The sequence below is a fragment of the Podarcis filfolensis genome, assembly GCF_964270895.1.
Source record: "Podarcis filfolensis genome assembly, chromosome: 13".
Lineage (NCBI taxonomy): Eukaryota > Metazoa > Chordata > Lepidosauria > Squamata > Lacertidae > Podarcis > Podarcis filfolensis.
This window is the reverse complement of record NC_139615.1, coordinates 22,558,265-22,576,495: the sequence shown is the minus strand read 5'-3', so window position 1 is coordinate 22,576,495 and position 18,231 is coordinate 22,558,265. Positions and strand designations below refer to the sequence as shown.

General features: G+C 48.4%; 1 protein-coding gene across 4 annotated transcripts in view; it reads left to right on the top strand.

Annotated features, from left to right (window-relative positions):
- The first annotated feature begins 760 nt into the window (after positions 1–760).
- The window catches only part of ARHGEF40 (Rho guanine nucleotide exchange factor 40), a 40,153-nt gene continuing 22,682 nt past the window's right edge, over positions 761–18,231 (top strand). For all 4 annotated transcript variants that reach the window (XR_014540964.1, XR_014540965.1, XM_083582183.1 and 1 more), the window contains exons 1-3: positions 761–996; positions 12,895–13,092; positions 13,823–15,611. Coding sequence is in view for 2 of the 4 variants with exons in the window: in XM_083582183.1 (XP_083438309.1) it covers positions 994–996; positions 12,895–13,092; positions 13,823–15,611 (1,990 nt within the window). In the remaining 2 variants the exon portion in view is untranslated. The remainder of the gene's footprint in view (positions 997–12,894; positions 13,093–13,822; positions 15,612–18,231) is intronic.

The window sequence follows — 18,231 nt, the reverse complement described above, 5'->3', positions numbered from 1 at the left end:
CAAACAAGCAGTTCCTGAATTGGAGAGAGAGAGAGAGAGAGAGAGAGAGAGAGAGAGAGAGAGAGAGAGAGAGAGAGAGAGAGAAGGCTCTTAATGAAATCCATAAGGTCCATGTGACTTCTCCCAATTTTCCACAAATCACGATCCCGCCCAGCCTTCTAAAAACAGTAGCTACGTGGGGGACAACAGCACATAATCTAAGGATCCCTCTGTCTCCGCTGTGGTCCAAGCACTACCATGCCAGGTCGCATTTCTCAAACTGTCTCAGCATCATTTGCTTAAATCATTTTTCTCCAGAGGATCGTGTGTGTGTGTGTGTGTGTGTGTGTGTGTGTGTGCAAGGAAGAAAAGCCTTGGCTTAAACGCCAAATTTGCCCAGGGAGTGCGAGCCCTTTTACCGGGCAGCCTCGTGGTCTAATGAGCCTCCTCCTCCTCCCCTGTGTTAAAACAAGCGCACTCTGCACACGCTCAGAAGCAGCCTCGCCTCTCGATTCGCAGACGTTCCGACATCGCCGGCTGAGCCCTGCCACTGCAAAGCGGGCTCGAGGGACTGAGCTGCCTGGAGCTGCAAGTCGAGCCGCGATCATCCGGCTGGGGGAACTTGTGGCTCGGCTCTCAAGGGCACTCGTAGGCGGAGAGCGGAGGCGTCGGCCGAGCCTGGTCCCCCTCCGTCCCTCCCTCCCTTCCCCTCCCCTCCCCTCGCCTGCCTGCCTCCCCTCCCCTTCCCCTCCCCGCTCACTCGGCGCTGCCGCAGTCGCGCCTCCACGTGCCCTTGGCCGGGCTCCGGCGGGGACTGCAGCTGCAGGCAGCCGTGGCGTCGGGGGCCGGGATTTCTGCCAGGGGGTGGCTCCAGGCTGGGCTAGAGCCGGCCAAGGCAGGGGGCGGGGGCGCAGCGCGGAGTTCGGAGGCGGCGGCGGCGGCAGCGACAGAAGCAGCCGCCTCAGCAATAGATCAGGCGAGCCCGTCCCGTCGGTGAGCCCGCCTGTCTGCGCCATGGTGAGCCGCTGTGCGCGCTTGGGGGCGGCGGGTGGGGGTCCGGGCTAGGCAGGTAACGCGGCCTCCGGGGGTAGGTGGGTGGGTTGCTAAGGGCAGTGGGGAGGTGGGCCACGTCGGGAGAGGTATTCTAACCTGACCGCCCCCTCCCTTGAAGGAAGCGCACTAACAGCGGGAATGAGGTGCCGGGCATCAGAGAGGGCATTGCGATACTGGAGGGGGAGAGGGTGATGGGGATCAGAGTGGCTCGCCGCTGGAGGGAGCCCACAGCACTGGGGGGGGGGCAGGCGGGGGCGGGGCAAGAGTTACTGTCAGGGGTGTAACTGGGGCTTGCAGCCGAATCGCAACCGTGTTTACCCGGGAGTAAGTACTGCTGGCCAACCTCGCTGTGCGCACGCAGGACTTCTAAGTCTGCTCTTTAATTCCGAGTAGTTAAAAGAGATGGTGTGTCTTTTCCTCAACCGCGCCTCCCCTCCTGAATGCTTCATGCCTGCTGATGTGAGAGATCCCAGCCTAAGATTTGTGATTCTGGGTCGGGAACCCCGGTACTGTGGTGGTGGTGGTTACTGATTTCTGGCCGTGCAGTACAAGAGTGTGGTTTTCAGCACCTGGCAGGAGTCTCTCTTTCCAAGGGATGCTCAAACAGAGAGTTTCCTTTGACGTTTCCTGCATCTGTAATTCAAACTACAGAATCTACACTAACCAGAACACTCCTTTTGGTTTAGAATTGTATGTCTTCATTCTGCTTTCTAGCCTACTCTTCCATCCTGCCTCCCTCCCTCCCTCCCTGCCTCCCTCCCTCATTAACAACACTCTCAAATGTTTTTGGACAAAAAAGGCATTGATAGAGTATATTATTGGGTGTGTGGGGGGGAAACCTTACATTTTGGAGCGGGGATTAAGAGCAGCATAGCTAGCTGAAAGTTGGCTCTGAAGGAGACACCTGATCTCATTGCGTGTGTGGACCAGGCATTTGTTCTAACTGGGCTCAGGTTGGTTGCTCCAAGCTGGAGGTGGTGGCAAGATACCTTTTCTTCCGGATTTAAACAAAGTCCTACGATCTGTGTGGGAGGTCAGCAAAGGGGAACATATTTTAGTATCTTATTGCATGGTTGTCATTTATAGATCCAAAGAAACCCCAGAAAAGGTTGACCTGGTTTCTGGCTCCATTGAAAAAGAGCAATCTTTGGTGTGCACACACATGCAAAGAATTGTGAGAGTCAAACTGCACATGATCTGCGAATTCATGCCGCAAAACCACAGTAGGTGGTTCTTCAAAGGAAAAATGGCTAGATTGATACTTTTTTAGGCATTTGTTTGCTGCCTTATAACCTTGCTTGCCATTTTCCCATTGCAACTCTATTCCCCCCACCCCAAAACACATGCTAGTTGCTACTCTTCCTCCTCCTCAGCTGCTAGGTATGGGTTTAAATAGGTGGAACACATTTGGAAACCTGTGGAGCAAGGAAGGAATAGGACTGTGGCTTGGGCAGAGGTAATTGCCACTGAAAAGTGCCAAATAACCCCTTCCTTCCTTACTATCTTCCTCCCAGAACTGCTTGTCTTAAGAAGCAGCAGCTTTTATTTCACAAGTTTATGTGTAATTTGACTTTGGTGGGCCTTGCACTCTTTTTTCGCTTTTGCAAGTTGACAGTGTAGCAGAGGGTCTGTCCCATAACCCCCATAATGGCTGTGTGGTCTAGGGGAGTACCAGTCAGGACACCGACTGGTGTGCTTCATGCGCCTCCTCTCAGTGCTCAGGGTTAAAAACAAAAAGCACCAGAGCTTTAATCCTGGAAGCGTAAACTGGAAGCCCCCTCTTTGTCAGGTGGGACTGTACAACACATGCTTCTCAAAGAGGAAACCACAAGTTCAGTCTGTGGCGTCTTCAGATAAAAAGGACCAGGCAGCTGATAGGCCTATGCAAATTGTTTAACATTTTCTTGAGCAGATGGTCATTTTCATTATTGTTCTGTACCACTTACAGTGTTGGTTTTTTAAAAAAATGTTTTTATAATGTTGTACACCATCCTCCTGATCTCCCATGAGAGGGCAGTGTAGAAATACTTCTGTGAATAGGTGGATAGCAGGTGATGGGAAGAATATTTGCCACAAACCAGAGTGTTTTTCTACTTGAGGCAGAACAGGAAACAGAGCCCCTCCCATAAGCCAAAGTGCATAGGACCCCTGGGAGTATGTAATAAATAAGCAAAATAAAATAAATAAGAGTTTTCTGCTCTTTCGTGGCAACCAAGACCAGTTGCCTCCACCGTGACTCATGGTAGAGCTGGCCTTCTGCTGAAACTGCTGAGTGCTACTCAAAGGAAACATCTCTGGGCTAGATGGGCAAATGAGCTAGCTTGGCATAAGGCAGACTCCTGTAATCCCAGGTGTGTGAGGGCTAGAGCTGATGGTGAATTCTTCTCTGGTAGGGAAAGGCACTGCACTTATTCAGCAGGGTGGCTCATAGGTAATTTTTTCAGCTTCTTATTTTCTCCATGGAAACCATTCCCCTGGTACACAAATATCTGCAGAAATATAATCATGGCAGTCAGTGGTGCCCAGCAGCGATTTCTGAGATCAAGGTGACGTTTTCTAAATGATGTGATTTCCCCCCTCCCTCCACACATTCAAAAAGTGGGTATCAACTGTGTTTTTAAATAGAAAGTTATCAGTTCTTGATGTATTTCAGTCTAAGACACTCTTCATAGGGGAATATCAGTAAAAAGGTAAAGGTACCCCTGACAATTAGGTCCAGTCGCAAACGACTTTGGGGTTGCGGCATAACCACTAAACACAGGCACAGCTCTGCAATGGTAATATTTACCAAAAAAAAAATAATAAAGAGAGAAGAATTTAGAAAGTTAGTATATAAAATCATATCATAAATATTGCTAATATTAATATCTGTCATAAAAGTGATTTTAAAAAATAAGTATACTTGCTTGAAAAGAATAGGTGCACTAATGTGTGCCGCATAAGTAGGGAAAATGATGATAAGTAATGAGTTTAAACATTTTTCTACATTATCTATTTTTAAAGCTGTGCAAAAACTAGTCCTCAGCAATCCGGCTAGGATGAAGCAGAATTTAACTCTGGCATTTAATTTTCTTAATGCAGGGGGTGCCAACATGGAGCCTTCCAGAGATGATGCTGAACTGCAGTTCCCATCATCCTTGGCTGTTGGCCATGTTGGCTGAGCCTGATGGGAGCTGGAGCCCAACAATATCTGAAGAGCGTTATATTGGCTCCTGTGGACCTAAAGAGATAAAGAACAGCCTGTGACATCTCAGTCATACATGGAACCACTTCTTTAGACTTTCTATAACTTCCCTGATCATAAAAAAATTGCTGCTGAATTATATATGGACTAAGTTCCTGGCTTACACAGTATATTGCTGGGCAGGCCATCCCAAGACATTCTGCTACCTAAGGCAGAACAGTCCCCCCAGGTGCTGAGTACCTAAAGCCAGCCAAATTATTTTAGCACCCGAAGCAGAAATTCCATGAGCACCTCTCTTCTGCTGTTCCCTCACACTGTAATAATAGATGAGATAAGTAGCAATTTGCTGACCTTCCATGACACGCAAAATCAGCTGCCTGAGGAGGCTACCTCATTGCCTAATGGTAGGGCTGGCCGTACCTGATGCTAGTAAGAGAGAAGACTTGGTCACTTTTAGAAATGGAGGCAGTGAACCCCTTTGAGCAATCCTTGAAAGTTTACTTTGACCCATTGAAAACCACCGCTGTAGAATTAGATGAAAGACGGAGATCTGCCTCTGGTGTTTGATGTGAGACGATGGCTTTTCCACCAATGCTAAGACATAATTTGTGCAATTACTGAGTGCTGTGTGTGCGCGCGCGTGCATGCATGTGTGAACTTGCCCCAAAACAGGGCATAATCTGACCAAGGTTGCATAGTGTCCATAGTGTTGCATAGTGTCCAAGAGACGGTGTTGTGCACTAAGCACTCCTCAGTTCCAGTCTGGAATTCTGTACGTGATCTTAGGTAAGCTGCTGTCTCTTGGCCTCACCTGTAATATGGGGATAATAACTCATGGAGTTTTCCCTAAGGATTGGTGATGTTGAGTATGTGAAGCACCTGGAGTCTGCTAAAAACAGTATATGAATGCTAAATCTGATGATGACCTAGTGCAGAATGTATTTCCTTGCCGGAAGGGCTGTAGCATAGTGGCAGAACATCTGCTTTGCTTGGGAAAGGTTCCAGGTTCAATTCCTAGTATCTCTAGGTAGGGCTGGGAGAGAATGCTGTCTGAAATCCTGGAGGGCCACTGATGGTCAGTGTAGACAACCCTGAGATGGATGGACCAATTGTCTGCGTTCAGGGTAAGACTCCCTTTCCACTGAATAATCCTAATTAGGTTGCTGCACATTGATTACATTAATCTTACACTTCCTCCCAGAAGCTTATACAGTGGTACCTCAGGTTACAGATGCTTCAGGTTACAGACTCTGCTAAACCAGAAATAGTACCTTGGGTTAAGAACTTTGCTTCAGGATGAGGTATGTTAGGCTCAGATACTGTCGCAGTGAGCTTCATGGCTGAGTTCAGATTTGAATATTTTTCTCTGATAGGGCCAGTCCTACCATTACATAGAGTGAGCCGGGTTGCCTTAGGAGGCAATGTAGAATGACCTGGTTCAGGGTTCCAGCTAGCCAGCAAAATCCGTTCCATTCTCACCTCACGTTTCCCCCCTTCCCCACCCCGTCAATCAGTATTTTGTACCCACTGAGCATGCTCAGTGTTCAATGAGCGATTTTGGGATCTCCTATCTTAGGGTTTTTTAAATAGAAGGTTCCCCCCTTTTTGTACTTCTGCAAACCTTGGGGTTCCCCCAAGTCTGCTGATAATTCTCCTTTGTGCATGGCTGGTGCTGTTTTCATTGCAGAAAGATCCACACTTTGAGAAGGAGTTTGGGTTTGGTATTAGTACATAGGATGGAGATGCGGAGACTCCAATTTGCGTTTATGAGAAAGAGAGAGAGAATATATATATACTCCACCAGCAATATTTCTGGAGGAGGACGGCTTTCTGTTTTTTTGCCAGCCACTGTTCTCCCTGGAACCATCTGCCTTGCACACCCTCCAGGACGTCGAGCCAAGAAGGGGCCTCCCCACTCTTTCCTGCCTCCTGCCAGTGTCTGTGTGGGAAGGGGGGGTTGCCTCTTCCTGTCGGGGATGTAGAACTTCTCCCTCAAGCTTGGCTGGCTCCGAGTCTCTACTTTCCTGCCTCTCTTCCAGAAAGTGGCAAAAAGCTCCTGGGGGGCGAAGGAGGAATGTAAAACAGACATACTTTCCACTATTCTACAAAGTACCGTGTGGCTAAAAACTTGAACTGAGGCCTGGTCAGGGCTAGTCCCTGAAAAGTAGCCAGCTTGCCAATTTGAGCCTTCCTTGTGGGAAGAGGGCTGGGGCCGGCCCTATTATGAGACGTGCTGAGTCACTTGTCTCAGGTGTCAGATTGAAGGGGGGCGGTGGAATGAATGCCACCCCCCACTGCCTTGCTAAGCCACCCCCCACCCCCGGCTGCTAGAATGAGTTTGCCCCCTTGCCAGCCGCTGCTTGAGCTCTCGTTTCCGGCAGCTGCCTTGGCTAGACGTTTTGACACGGTGCTGTGAGACTTGGGACACCTTCGCTGCTGTGCTTGCAGTAAGTAGCAGTTGCCCGTCTTGTTGGGTGCAGCGGCTGGGGATGAGGGGTGGTCCTGCCTTGCTTCAGGTGGCAAAACGGCTTGGGCTGGCCCTGGTTGTAGGGCACGTGCTTTGCATGTAAAACAAGGATGTAGTGCCTTGGCCTTGGGGATATGAGTGCCACTGGCTGGTTCTCTTTATCAAGCCCTTGGGACTCTTTGTCACTCGCCCTCTTGAGTGCTTTGGCCTGCCTGGAATGCGTCCTTGAGCAGTGATAACTGCTGCTTGCCAGAATGGAGGCTTGTATGTGCATTGGGTGTGTTTAGAAGGAAACCTCTTGACTTCTGTGTGGCTGGAATGCAACCTGCTGTACAAAGGTAAGAGTCACATGTATCTCTCTGCTTAAGTTTGTTTCTACCTCTCATATGTGCCTGGAAGGTTTGTTTGCTTGTTTATTTTATTTATATCCCACCTGCCTTCCAAAGAGCTCAAGGTAGCATTCCTGGCTCTTCCTCTCCCCTCACAACAACCCTTCAAGATAGGTTAGGCTGAAAGAGTGACAGGCCCAAGGCCACCAAGTGAGCTGGGGGTGGGGATTTGAACCCAGGTCTCCCAGGCTGTGGTCCAGCACTCTAACCACTACACAACTGGAGCTTCCTCGCACCAGTGAAAAGGTTCCAGGTTCAGTCCCTGCTGTTCCCTGTTAAATGATATTGAATAGTAGGCAAGAAAAGTTCTCCGTTGGGAAGCCACCACCACACAAGGGCAACGAGTTTACTGGGTGATTTGGGATACTGGTTTCAGAGGCGGATTTAGGGGAGCATGACTGGTTTGGTCGCACTGGGTGCAGAGCCTTGGGGTTGGCACAGCTGTGATGTAGAATGGAAGTCAAGAGGCACCCAATTTTGGCATTGCCCAGGGCACCACTGGAGAGCCAGAGGTTCCTCACCATTGTCCCAAAGGGTGAAGGCAGCAATAGTACGCAGGATCTGGAGTGGACGCAGATTGAATGGAAAGGGGTAGAGATGTTAATGAATATGCAGCGGGATGTGTTTTACAAAAGAAGAGAAGACAAATTCCTCACTACTTATGCCAAAGAGGAAAAACGCATGGAGAATATCCTTTAAGCTCAGTGATTTCATAGATTGGCTAATTATACTCACTAGAGAAGAAGCAAGGGCAATTAAATGATACAATAACAAACCCACCTCTTCAAAGAGAAGGATCTGATTCAAAGTTAAGAGATCAATTCAAATTTATTATCACCAGGAAATTATTATTTTTAAAAGCTTTATTCGTTTTGACTCTTTGGGCACAGATGACTTGGCAAGTTACTTACGCAGCAGAGGTGAAACTGGGATCCCAATCAATCCAGGAAAGGAAAAGGCAGGCTGCAGTGGGACTGAAGATCCTATGGAAGTGGAAGCTCGAAGGGTATAGTTGGCCAGGTAGACTGTTCCCCCAGCAACCAGGTAGCCCTGATGGTCATTATTGTGTGGTTGCAAAGAGAGAGGACAAAATTCCTCCCTGGAGATGCTTTTTCCTGTCTCCAACAAATTGAGCGTACTGCACCTGAAGACATTCATGTTTTGCTTAAACTATTCCACCTGCTGATAACCACAAAGATGGGATTGCATTATTATTATTATTATTAGTTTACACACTCCTTTCTGAAGTGGTATGTGGCTTTTTCCAGGCAGCCTCTGTTGGCCACCACATTTTTCTGGTTCTCGGGCTTCATCCTTACACAATCCTCCCCTCTCCTGACATGCACACCAGTGCATGTTACCTCCTGGCACTTTTCTTACAGGCCCCAGAGGTGACCAGTGGTGCCTTCCTTGATGTGTCATGGAAGGAGAACTCCTGAAGTATCTCTTGGTGGAAGTGGTGATGAAATGTGTGAGGATAAGGGTAGCCAGATGATACTTCTCTGACATCCAGTTTTGCAAGTGGAAGTTCCTCCAGCAGGCCTTGCCAACTACCTCAGCAGGGATCGGTTTGCTGTATTGATGAGAAGTACTGGCACATGGCTGGAAGGATCTAGACTTGGTGCCCACTGAGTTTGGCTTAAAGCAGGAGTGGGGAACCTTTTAAAGCCCACAGGCCATGTACTTTTCCAGGCAACCTTCTGGGGGAACCCAGTGGTGGGTGTAGCCAGAGGCAAAACATGAGTGAAACAACAGATGTTACTCTTGTCTTTGTGCAGTAGGCCACATTCAAGTCACACAAAGCTCGGAGGTTTCTAAGGCAAGCAAGAGGCCTTATCACAGTTCAAGGACACAGTCCAGTCGGCCTAAAGCTCTCCAGGAGAGGGTGAAGCAGTGTCCTTGAGAGAGAGAGATGCTTAATGGCCCTCAGGCCTGAGGTTCCTCACCCCTAAGCTAAAGCATAGAGGGTTACACATTGCTCCATCTTGTTTCCAAAGCATCCTGTCCATATATACCACTTCATATGGTGTATATGAGGCGGAAGAATTGCTGATGGTGTTGAGGAAAGCAGAGTATTCCATCAGTGGGACATTAGGTGCATTTTCAAAGTTTGCCCTCCGGTGCCATTAAAGTTATCCTGCCAAGCAGGTGCAAGAATGTGGGGGAGAGGCAGGAGAACAAAGAAGCGCAAGAAAAATAATAGGGAGTGCTGGCAGAAGACGTGTGTTTCTGGGAGAGTCCTAGCTCCACAAGGGGGGCTCTTAAAGAAAGAGCAGGGTAGAGTGAAAAGGCAGGTAAGACTAACACTCTCAGCACACAGCCAGGGAGATGTATTCATACATCTCTTGCCTTGTGCCCAGCTGGACTATATACTTCAGCCTGGTCTTCCGCCCCCGCCCCCCTAAATAAGATTCATTGTTTCTTCCTTTGCCTGGTGGAAGAGTCAGCAAGAGAGGGGAGAGGAGTGAGCTGAGAGGAGATGCAGCAGGCAGCAGCTGTGATGGGGGGGGGACAAGGGAGAAAGGTGTGGGGGGGGGAAGCAGGAAAGCTGAGGGTGGGGAGATGCAGATGCTGTCGCAGTGCTTCTTCTTCTCTGGGCCCCTCTCTGGCAGGTGACATCACCGTTCTGGCACCGAAAGAAGGAGAAAAAGCACCAAATCCTGTTTTCCCTACCATTGTGTAATCTTAGGCAGCCTCTTCCATACCTGGGATTAGGAGAACTGATTTTTTAGATACAGTAGCATACCTCTTCTTTTTAGAAATGTAAAATAAAGCCCTGTTTATGCAAAGCACATGAATATGTGCTCTTGCATTTGGTGCCCCCCCATAGACAGCTACACCCAACAGATGGTTGCTTGCACAAAGGCAACCTAAAAGTGCAGCCCTGATTCACTGTCGTTGCAGATGTGCTCTGTATCCACGTAATGCTGTAATAGGTTTCAAGGCACTCCAACTTCTTCATCAATTGTATGTGAGCACTGAGCTTTCCACTGTGAGGTTTTTACAAGCCACCCTGCAGATCTGGCCCTACCGTTAGGGAGAATAAGGTTGCTGCAGCAGATGATGAGGGCAGTGCTCTTGTGTGTCTTGCACAGCTCCCCACATTCCCTAAGGGAGCCTGATGTCCTTTGGCACATTGTCCTTTTGCCTATGCAGAAAACAAGATTCATATGCCAGTCCAGTCAGTTTCTGTACAAGGAATTTTAGGAGGCGGGGGTCTGTATCTTGTCCTTCACCTCAGGCAGCAAAATGTTTGGGGCAGAAAACTGTGTGGTCTGTAAACCATTTGAAGAAACGCGGAAATAAAAAGAACAAAAGGTCTCAAAATCTTGTGGCATTTATCTTTAAGATGAAGATGAAGTGCATCCCAACCTAGTCCTGTTTAGAGTAGGCTCATTGAAATGAATGAATGTGACTCAGGTCATTAATTTCAATGGGTCTATTTGAGTATGACTAACACACTGGATACAACCCTAACAAATATCTCATGACGTAATCTTTTGGGTGTGCCACAAGACTCTTAAATTGTTTTTGCTGTGACAGAGTAACAAGGTTACCCCTTTGGAAATAAATACGAGAGGTAGTGGTGCAAATAAGTCAATTCTAAAGGGTTGTAACGGTCACCGTCTGCTACAGAGTTTTTGTTGTTTTTTTAAGGTTCAATTTAGGGTGGATTTGATTTAAATCAAATCGATTTAAATCACGATTTAAATCACTAGTCAGTAAGACTTGATTTAATTCCCCCCCTTTTTTTTTACAGAAAGGCATTCCTGCTGGTATAATCTTAATATTTACAATGAGATGAAGGTTTCATTTTTTGAATAATAAATTTTCAGAGTAGTTTTTACAGCTATATCAAAAATTAAAGGTTATACTATTAGAAATACATAGACAGATTATTATGAAATTATTGTGAGGTTTAGTAAGTTAACTGTTTATATTTGGACAACTTTTCTGCTGTACTTTATTGGAAGGAGAAAAACAATCATTTCCTTAATAACAATTTAAACAATTTATTTAACTAAAACAATAACATTGTAGCATATGTATCCATGTTTGTTAACTGATGTGGTTAAACTTTTATATACTGTATATACTTAGACTTAAAACAAATCCTTATTTCCTGATGTCCTTTGGACTATAACGTAACTTAAATAGAAAACTATCTTTGGAAATATTTTTTCCTCCGAAAGCATTTTATTTTAAAAATCCAATTTATTTTTTTTAAAAAAATTCATTTTTTAATTATTTTTAAAAATCATTGTTTTTTATCCACCCTGGTTCAATTGATGGGATAGTTCCATGGGCCCCTCCAGAATTTTCACATTTCAGTACCCAGCAGTGTGTTCCTATGTCAGTGGAGCTTGCCTCTAGGTGCGAGGATTTGGATTGCAGAATACCCTCTTTTTTGGACATGTGTTTCATTCCACTTCTGAATTGACATGGAAGGGATTAAAAACCAAGAAAGAAACTTTTAGCACCTTAACACCTAACAAGTTTGTCCATGGCATAAGCTTTCATAGACTTTGGTGCACTTCAAGAAAACTTGTTCCTTAATAAATTAAGCTGCCTAGGTGCCAAAAGACTGTTGTTTTCTAATGCAGAAGACTAAGAGGACTACCCCTCTGGAAATGTACAGGACTACACAAAGGGGAAGGGTCGCAGTTCAGTGGTAAGAGCATCTGCTTTGCACACCAAAGGTCTCAGCTTCAGTCCCTGGCCTCTCTAGGTAATGCTGGGAGTCACCCTCTGTCAAAAACCCCCGGAGGGGCGCTGCCAGTCAGTGCAGGTACCTAGGCCTCAGCTAGCTAGGCCAGTGCCTTGCTTGGTATAGGGTAGCTTCTAGCATGTGCCCTGTAAATCAAGCCCACCACCACTTGATTCTGCAGTTTTTGGGATTTTTGAAAACAAAGCAAAATAAATAAATAAATAAATTGCAATAGGTTTGCAAAGTCGTTTGATCTGGATTCTGAAACCAGTGCAGGAAAGCATGGCACCTGTAGCAATTTAAAAAAATTTAAAGGTTTGCATCTGATTCAATGTGCTTGCAAGTGTTACGGAAAGGGTTCTTGCAACTCGTGATTAGGTGCATTTGGAAGGTCTGGCACAATGGCTGCCTCTTGCTGTTGGCCCCTTTCCCTCGCAGCCTTTTTTTCTCTCTCTCTCCCCCCACCCCCATTTCCTTTGCTGGGTGGAGCTGCGGAAGGAATGAGCTCACAGCTGCTAATGTATTCCAGATGGAACCTCGGCTGCTCTGTTCTCAGACTTTGGCACCTTCCCAGACTCTTTCTTCCCTGCTGCCCCCTCATGCCCCCTGTTCTTTTTACACGCTGCCAATCTCTGTGCACTGCGCCGCCGCCGCCAGCTCCCTTGCTGCCCTGTCCCATTTGGCTCGCCGCTAGGGGGCAGTGGTCTGGCGTGAGGCTTCAGCCAATGCTTGTTGCAGGTAGCCACGGCCGCTGCATCTCTTCTGTGAGTTTGCTAAGCAAGGCAAATAAAAATGTGCTTAAAAAAAAAAATATGGACAAGATCAAGTACAAGGGGCCCTTGGCAGCAGTGCAGCAAGTCCCGTGTCATGCAAAACAGCAAAGGACATTGTGTTTGTGCTGAGAAGGCACCGGCGCAACTGGTTGGATCTAGCAGTGGTGGAGTTTGTCCTGGAGTATTTAATGGTCTGGGAAGTGGCATAGATTCCCTGGTGGTTACATGGGCATTAAAGAGCCAGGGAGCTGGTGAGAGGGCAGAAAGGGAAGGTGCAGGGGAGGCTACTGTTGGATTCTGTTTTCCCCTCACTATGCTCTCTCTCTCTGATGTGTTTGCAGGAACCTGAGCCGGTTGAAGAATGCGTCCAGAGTACGCTGGCCGCCTTGTACCCCCCCTTCGAAGCCACTGCCCCCACCCTGCTGAGCCAGGTCTTCGAGGTGCTGGAGCGGACGTACCAGCACGACGCCCTGCGCTACACCCTCGACTTCCTTGTTCCTGCCAAGCACATCCTGGCTCGCATCCAGAGTGAAGCCTGTGTGAGCTGCTGCATCGGTTTGGCTCTGTTCCTCCGGAGTATACCTCTGAGTGGGAAATCTAGCTCAGCACAGGGGCAGTATAAAAGCAATCTGTTCTGACGCTGGAATCCCATTACAGACCTGTAGAACCACAGCTGGTGGACTTCCCCTTCTGCGCTAGAGCTCACTCCAAGAGTCAGGCTGAGTCTCATTAACTCCAGCATCCCCCTTGCTCCAGACAATAAGTTCCAAACACATCAACCTTGTACCCCCATTTGAGTGTTGGCAGATGTGGGTGGGTGGCAGTTTAGAGAAGGAGTGTACCTTTTCTTCAGCTTTAGGACTCTTTGAAATGTTAAGTTGTGCACTGGGCTTCTCTCTCCCCTCCCCATCAGTTGTGTGGATTCCATGATGGTGCCATGCAAAAGCAGAAACTGTGCGCATCATGAAAATCTCAGCTTTGGTGCAGAAACCAAGTTTTTAGTCCGTAAGATGGTGGAGGGATTCTTATAAATCCTTCGACTGGTGAAATGCCAGCTGCCAGAGGAGGGTGGGACAGGATTTTTCATGATCGGGGAGTGGTTCTTTGCCCCTCTGCGAGGTCGGCAGAAGCAAAATAGATGGTGCAAAATAAACAAATTTGCAGTGTATTCATTGTCATGGGACTTAGCATTTCTTGATGCACAATTTTCTTTTCTCCCAAGGCAGTGCTGCATATATAATTCTGTGCCTCTCTTTCCCACTGTTGCAGGCTCAGTATAGTGGCTTTGTGTTCTGCCACGAGGGTTGGCCACTGTGCCTCCGTGAGAAGGTCCTAGTTCAGCTGGGCTCGCTGCCCTGGCAGCACCTCTGCCCTGGTGATTTTTACCTGCAAGTGGTGCCTCACCGGGAGTGCTCTCCGCGTCTGGTGCTGAAATGTCTGTCGCCAGAGGGCCGTGGCGTCCAGGAGCTGCCTGTGTCCTCTGACTCCTACCCCTTCCTCTTCACCGTCGAGTGGCTCAATGGCATCAACAAGGAACGCCGAGCGGGGCGCCTGGAGCGTTGCCTCCTGGCTGCTGGAGAGAAGGTGCTGAGCCTACCCTGGCCGGAACTGGTCTACCCCCAGTTTGTGCACAAGGACGGGTTCATTGTGGGCCAGCGGTGCCCTGCGGATTTGCCTCCTGAGGTCCTGGGGGCCCGGAGCCCTGGAGACGGGCGCCATTCCGGCGGCGAGAACCGGGAGTCCGAGGGGGAATACGTTCACCTCCTGGAGGTCAGCCCCACCCTGCACCAAGCCCCCAGGATCCCACAGCCTTGCGGTACCCAAATTCAGACAATGCCTACTCGCAAGGGGCACAATAAGAGCAGGAGCCGGCGCCATCGGGCCTGGCTCCACCACAAGTCTGGGTGTGGGGAGAACTTTGCCTTGCGCCAGGCCTGTAAAACCCAGGAGGCGGAGAGGTGCAGCCGAGAAAGCAGCGCTCGGGGGGATAGGGTTGAGCAGCAGAGAGGAAATCCTACTCTAGTCCTGGGTTTAGCATCAGAAGCCTCTCAGGAAGTGGCGAGCTTGAGTCCTGGGCAACAAGAGCAAAACCAGAGCCCCTCTGGAACTGAGGCACGGGCGGCCATTTTTGATGTGATTGCTGCTGCTGCCGCTGCTGCCACTGAGGACACAGGACAAGGGAAAGCTGAGGTGCCAGGAACTGTCCACCACGATCCTGCTCGTTCCAAGGAGGACAGCAATGAGAACCACTCTCCAGCTGCAGCCACACCAAAACGCACCTCCAAGGGAAACCGCAGGAAGAAAAAGGGGGCTGGGAGAGGAGGCGGCGGACGAATTAGACAGGGGGTCGATTCGGCTAGCAAAGAAGAAGCAGCTTCTACTGATATAAAAGAGCCCAGGAAAGAGGAAATTTCTGTTGGTATAAGGGAACAGGATTCGAGGAATGCAGAAGCTGTAATTAGCACCCAAGAGCAAGCAGCTAGCATTGAGGACTGCTGTGTCAGCATCGCAGTTTGCGGCAGCACCCAGGAGAGAAGTAGCGTCCCTGGGGATCGAAGCCTTGTCACCGGAGAAGAGGTTGTCAGTGCCAGTGAGTTGGCTGCTGGCACTGGAGAATGTACTGTTGACACCAGGGAGCCAGAGGGTGATGCAGAAAAGTGCTCTCTTTCTGTCGGCGATGGTGGCATTGGCACCAGCGGAAGGGGTGTCGGCAGAGAAGGCCCGGGCCTTTGTGCTGAAGATCCAGCTGCTTCTGCTGAGGCTGACGGACCCGCAGTTGGCAGAGAGGAGCAGAGCATCAGCCCCCCAGGGCAAGGGGTGGATGGTACTGAAGGGCCTTGTATGGGAGAACAGGGCCTCCCCATTAGCACCGAAGAAGCGACGTTGATCCCATTGCCAAAGAAGAAGGAGCCAAGTGCTGATGGGAGAGAGGAAGCCCTAAGTACTGCAGCTGATCAGGGCGCAGAGGAAACACAGAATTCCCCTCACCTTGCTGCAGTTCATCTCGAGCAGGCTGTAGACTGGGCGCTTGTGCTGTCGGGTGTCTTTGCTCTAACAGGTAAGTGACAAAGCAAGGCTATTTTGGGTTCAGATAGTCATCTTTTCAGGATTTGAAACTGCCTTGTTCTGTCCTTCTTGTAACCCTTAGGATGTGCAGAAAACTTTGTCCCCCTATGCTTCTGTATTCACAACAGTGTGGGAATACAGTGTTGGGATTATATTCATTTTACAAATGGGAAAACTGAGGCTTTGGTTAGCTTATTCACTCACACTACAATCAAAAGCTGTCTTTAAGTCAGTTGAGGCATCTCCCCAGGCAATGCTGCTTTTGCATGAGGAAGTCATAGCTGTTGCAAAGGTCCCACAAACCCACTGGGTAAGGGTAGACAAGCCATCAACTTTCAGCTTTTGCCCACTCCCATCTGTCCTACAGGTAAAATAAAACTGCTTTGTCTTACACGGCTGTTGCAAATATTATTGCAATTAAAGCACCATCTACATGTTAAATGTAATTATGGATTGTGAGGATCCACCTGTTGGATGATGCTTGTGACATCTCTGCGGCGAGTCACATAGATCCCTCCTGCTTCTACCTTTTCTGTTTTAAGAAATGGCTTTCCACTATGGATAGGCTTTTCCCTTTTGTTATCATTTTTCTCCTTTGGAGGCTGTGCACTCCCAAGTTGTTGGAGCGCATTTCTGTCCCTGGAATGTTTACTCCCTCTGTCTCTCCTCTGCCCTTCTCCACTACGCAGGGATGGTAGTGGTGCCAGAGATGGTGGATGAGGCTAGTGCTAAGAGAAAACCATAAACAGGTACAAAATTGGTTCAGAGCTGCCCTTAACTCAGAGGTGCATTAAGGCGAGGAAAGGCCACTTGGGGACGTAGATTTTGGTTGCCATTGAAAATGGTGGAGTGGGAGGCAGGCAAGTCTGGCCCACATGGCACAATCGACCAACTGGTCCTCCTGGCTAAAATTAGTAGGAGCTGTGCGAGAGCCCATTATGCAGCTTCTTTTAATTTCAGTGGGGCATGTGCAGAAGAATTCTCCAGTGGATTGTGCCCCATATTAACCAGAGTGCAGAGCAGTGGAAGTGCCCTTTGGATTTTCTACCTTGGGAACTTGAGAGGGGATTCCAACACTAAGTCTGGAATTCTGTGCGCACTGCATGAGAGCAAATCCCATCAAATGCAGTACTGCTTAACTTCCCAGTAAATATGCATAGGCTTGGGAAGCATGGATTAGAATGGAGGTACTCTGAGTGGGAAACCCAAGCGGCCATTGCACACTGCAGCCTGTGTCTGACTGTGTGTAAGATCTCTGCAAAACTAGTCTCCTTGGGCTTCCCAAACCGACTGTCCTTTCGCCCACATTTTGCCATCTTCCTCAACATCACAAGGTCTGAGCAAAACAAACCTCCTCACATGCCACATCACAGCAGTTTGCAAAAACCACTCCCTAACCCAAAGCCACAAGACACGACCCAAAATAACACCAGAGCCTGATCACGTTACCAGAGGCCTGTGGCTTGCAAAATGGGAGGCAGACCTCCCTGAGGGCAGTCACTAAAGGGAAGCGTAAACAAAGGCAGGACAGAAAGGAAGGGAAAAACTGGAATGTTACAGGGGAGGACAAAAGGGAGGAGCTGCTTCAAAAAGTCATAATATTAGTGGCACTCTTTAGGATCCCTCTATATTTAACAAACAGGTCATCAGAAGTAACAGTGCATCTGAGCATGTGGTTAAGCGCCATTATTTTCTTTGAATTTGCCTCATCCTTTTCCCTCTCCCAATTTAGCTTTTTGGTGTGCCAGTGAGATGATAAGAGGAGGATCAGAGGAACCTCCACACACAGAAAGAACATGGGGCAGGGGCCATGTGGGTTAGCTTCACACTCTGTTTACCATGCCATCCATATATGTTTAGAGCATGTTGAAAGGAACTCTGTATGTGCACAGCTATACTTGCATAGAACTTCTCCAAGCAAGGGAGAGCTCTATTTGAGGTACAGTGGTACCTCAGGTTACATATGCTTCAGGTTATAGACTCCACTAACCCAGAAATAGTACCTCGGATTAAGAACTTTGCTTCAGGATGAGGACAGAAATCGTGCTCTGGCGGTGTGGCGGCAGCAGGAGGCCCCATTAGCTAAAGTAGTGCTTCAGGTTAAGAACAATTTCAGGTTAAGAACGGACCTCCAGAACAAATTAAGTACTTAACCCGAGGTACCACTGTATTCCTAGGCCTCCTTCTGACACACTCTGAATGAGTTGGGGGCAGCGGGGTATGGCCACTTGGTACATCAGTGGAAGTGGGCAGAGACCCCCCCACATCTTTTTCCAGTGTGTGTGTGTGGGGGGGGTTTATACTGTCTGAAGAACAGCCCTATCAGAACAGATCAGAGCAGCAATTAGTCCCATGTTCAGAGCAGCCAATCAGATGCCTTTGGGGGCTCAAAAGCAGGGTGTGCTAGGCAATATCTTTCCCCACCCCCACCCCCCAAAAAAATCTGTTCCCAGCATCTGGTATTCAGAGCTAAACTGCTCCACTAGCATGAAGGTTCCATTTCACTTTCATGGTTAATAACCTTTGATTGACCTGTTTCCCCCTGCATTCATCTAATCCATTTTAAGAGCCATCTAAACTCAAGTTAGGGGGAAATGCTGTTTCCTTTCAAC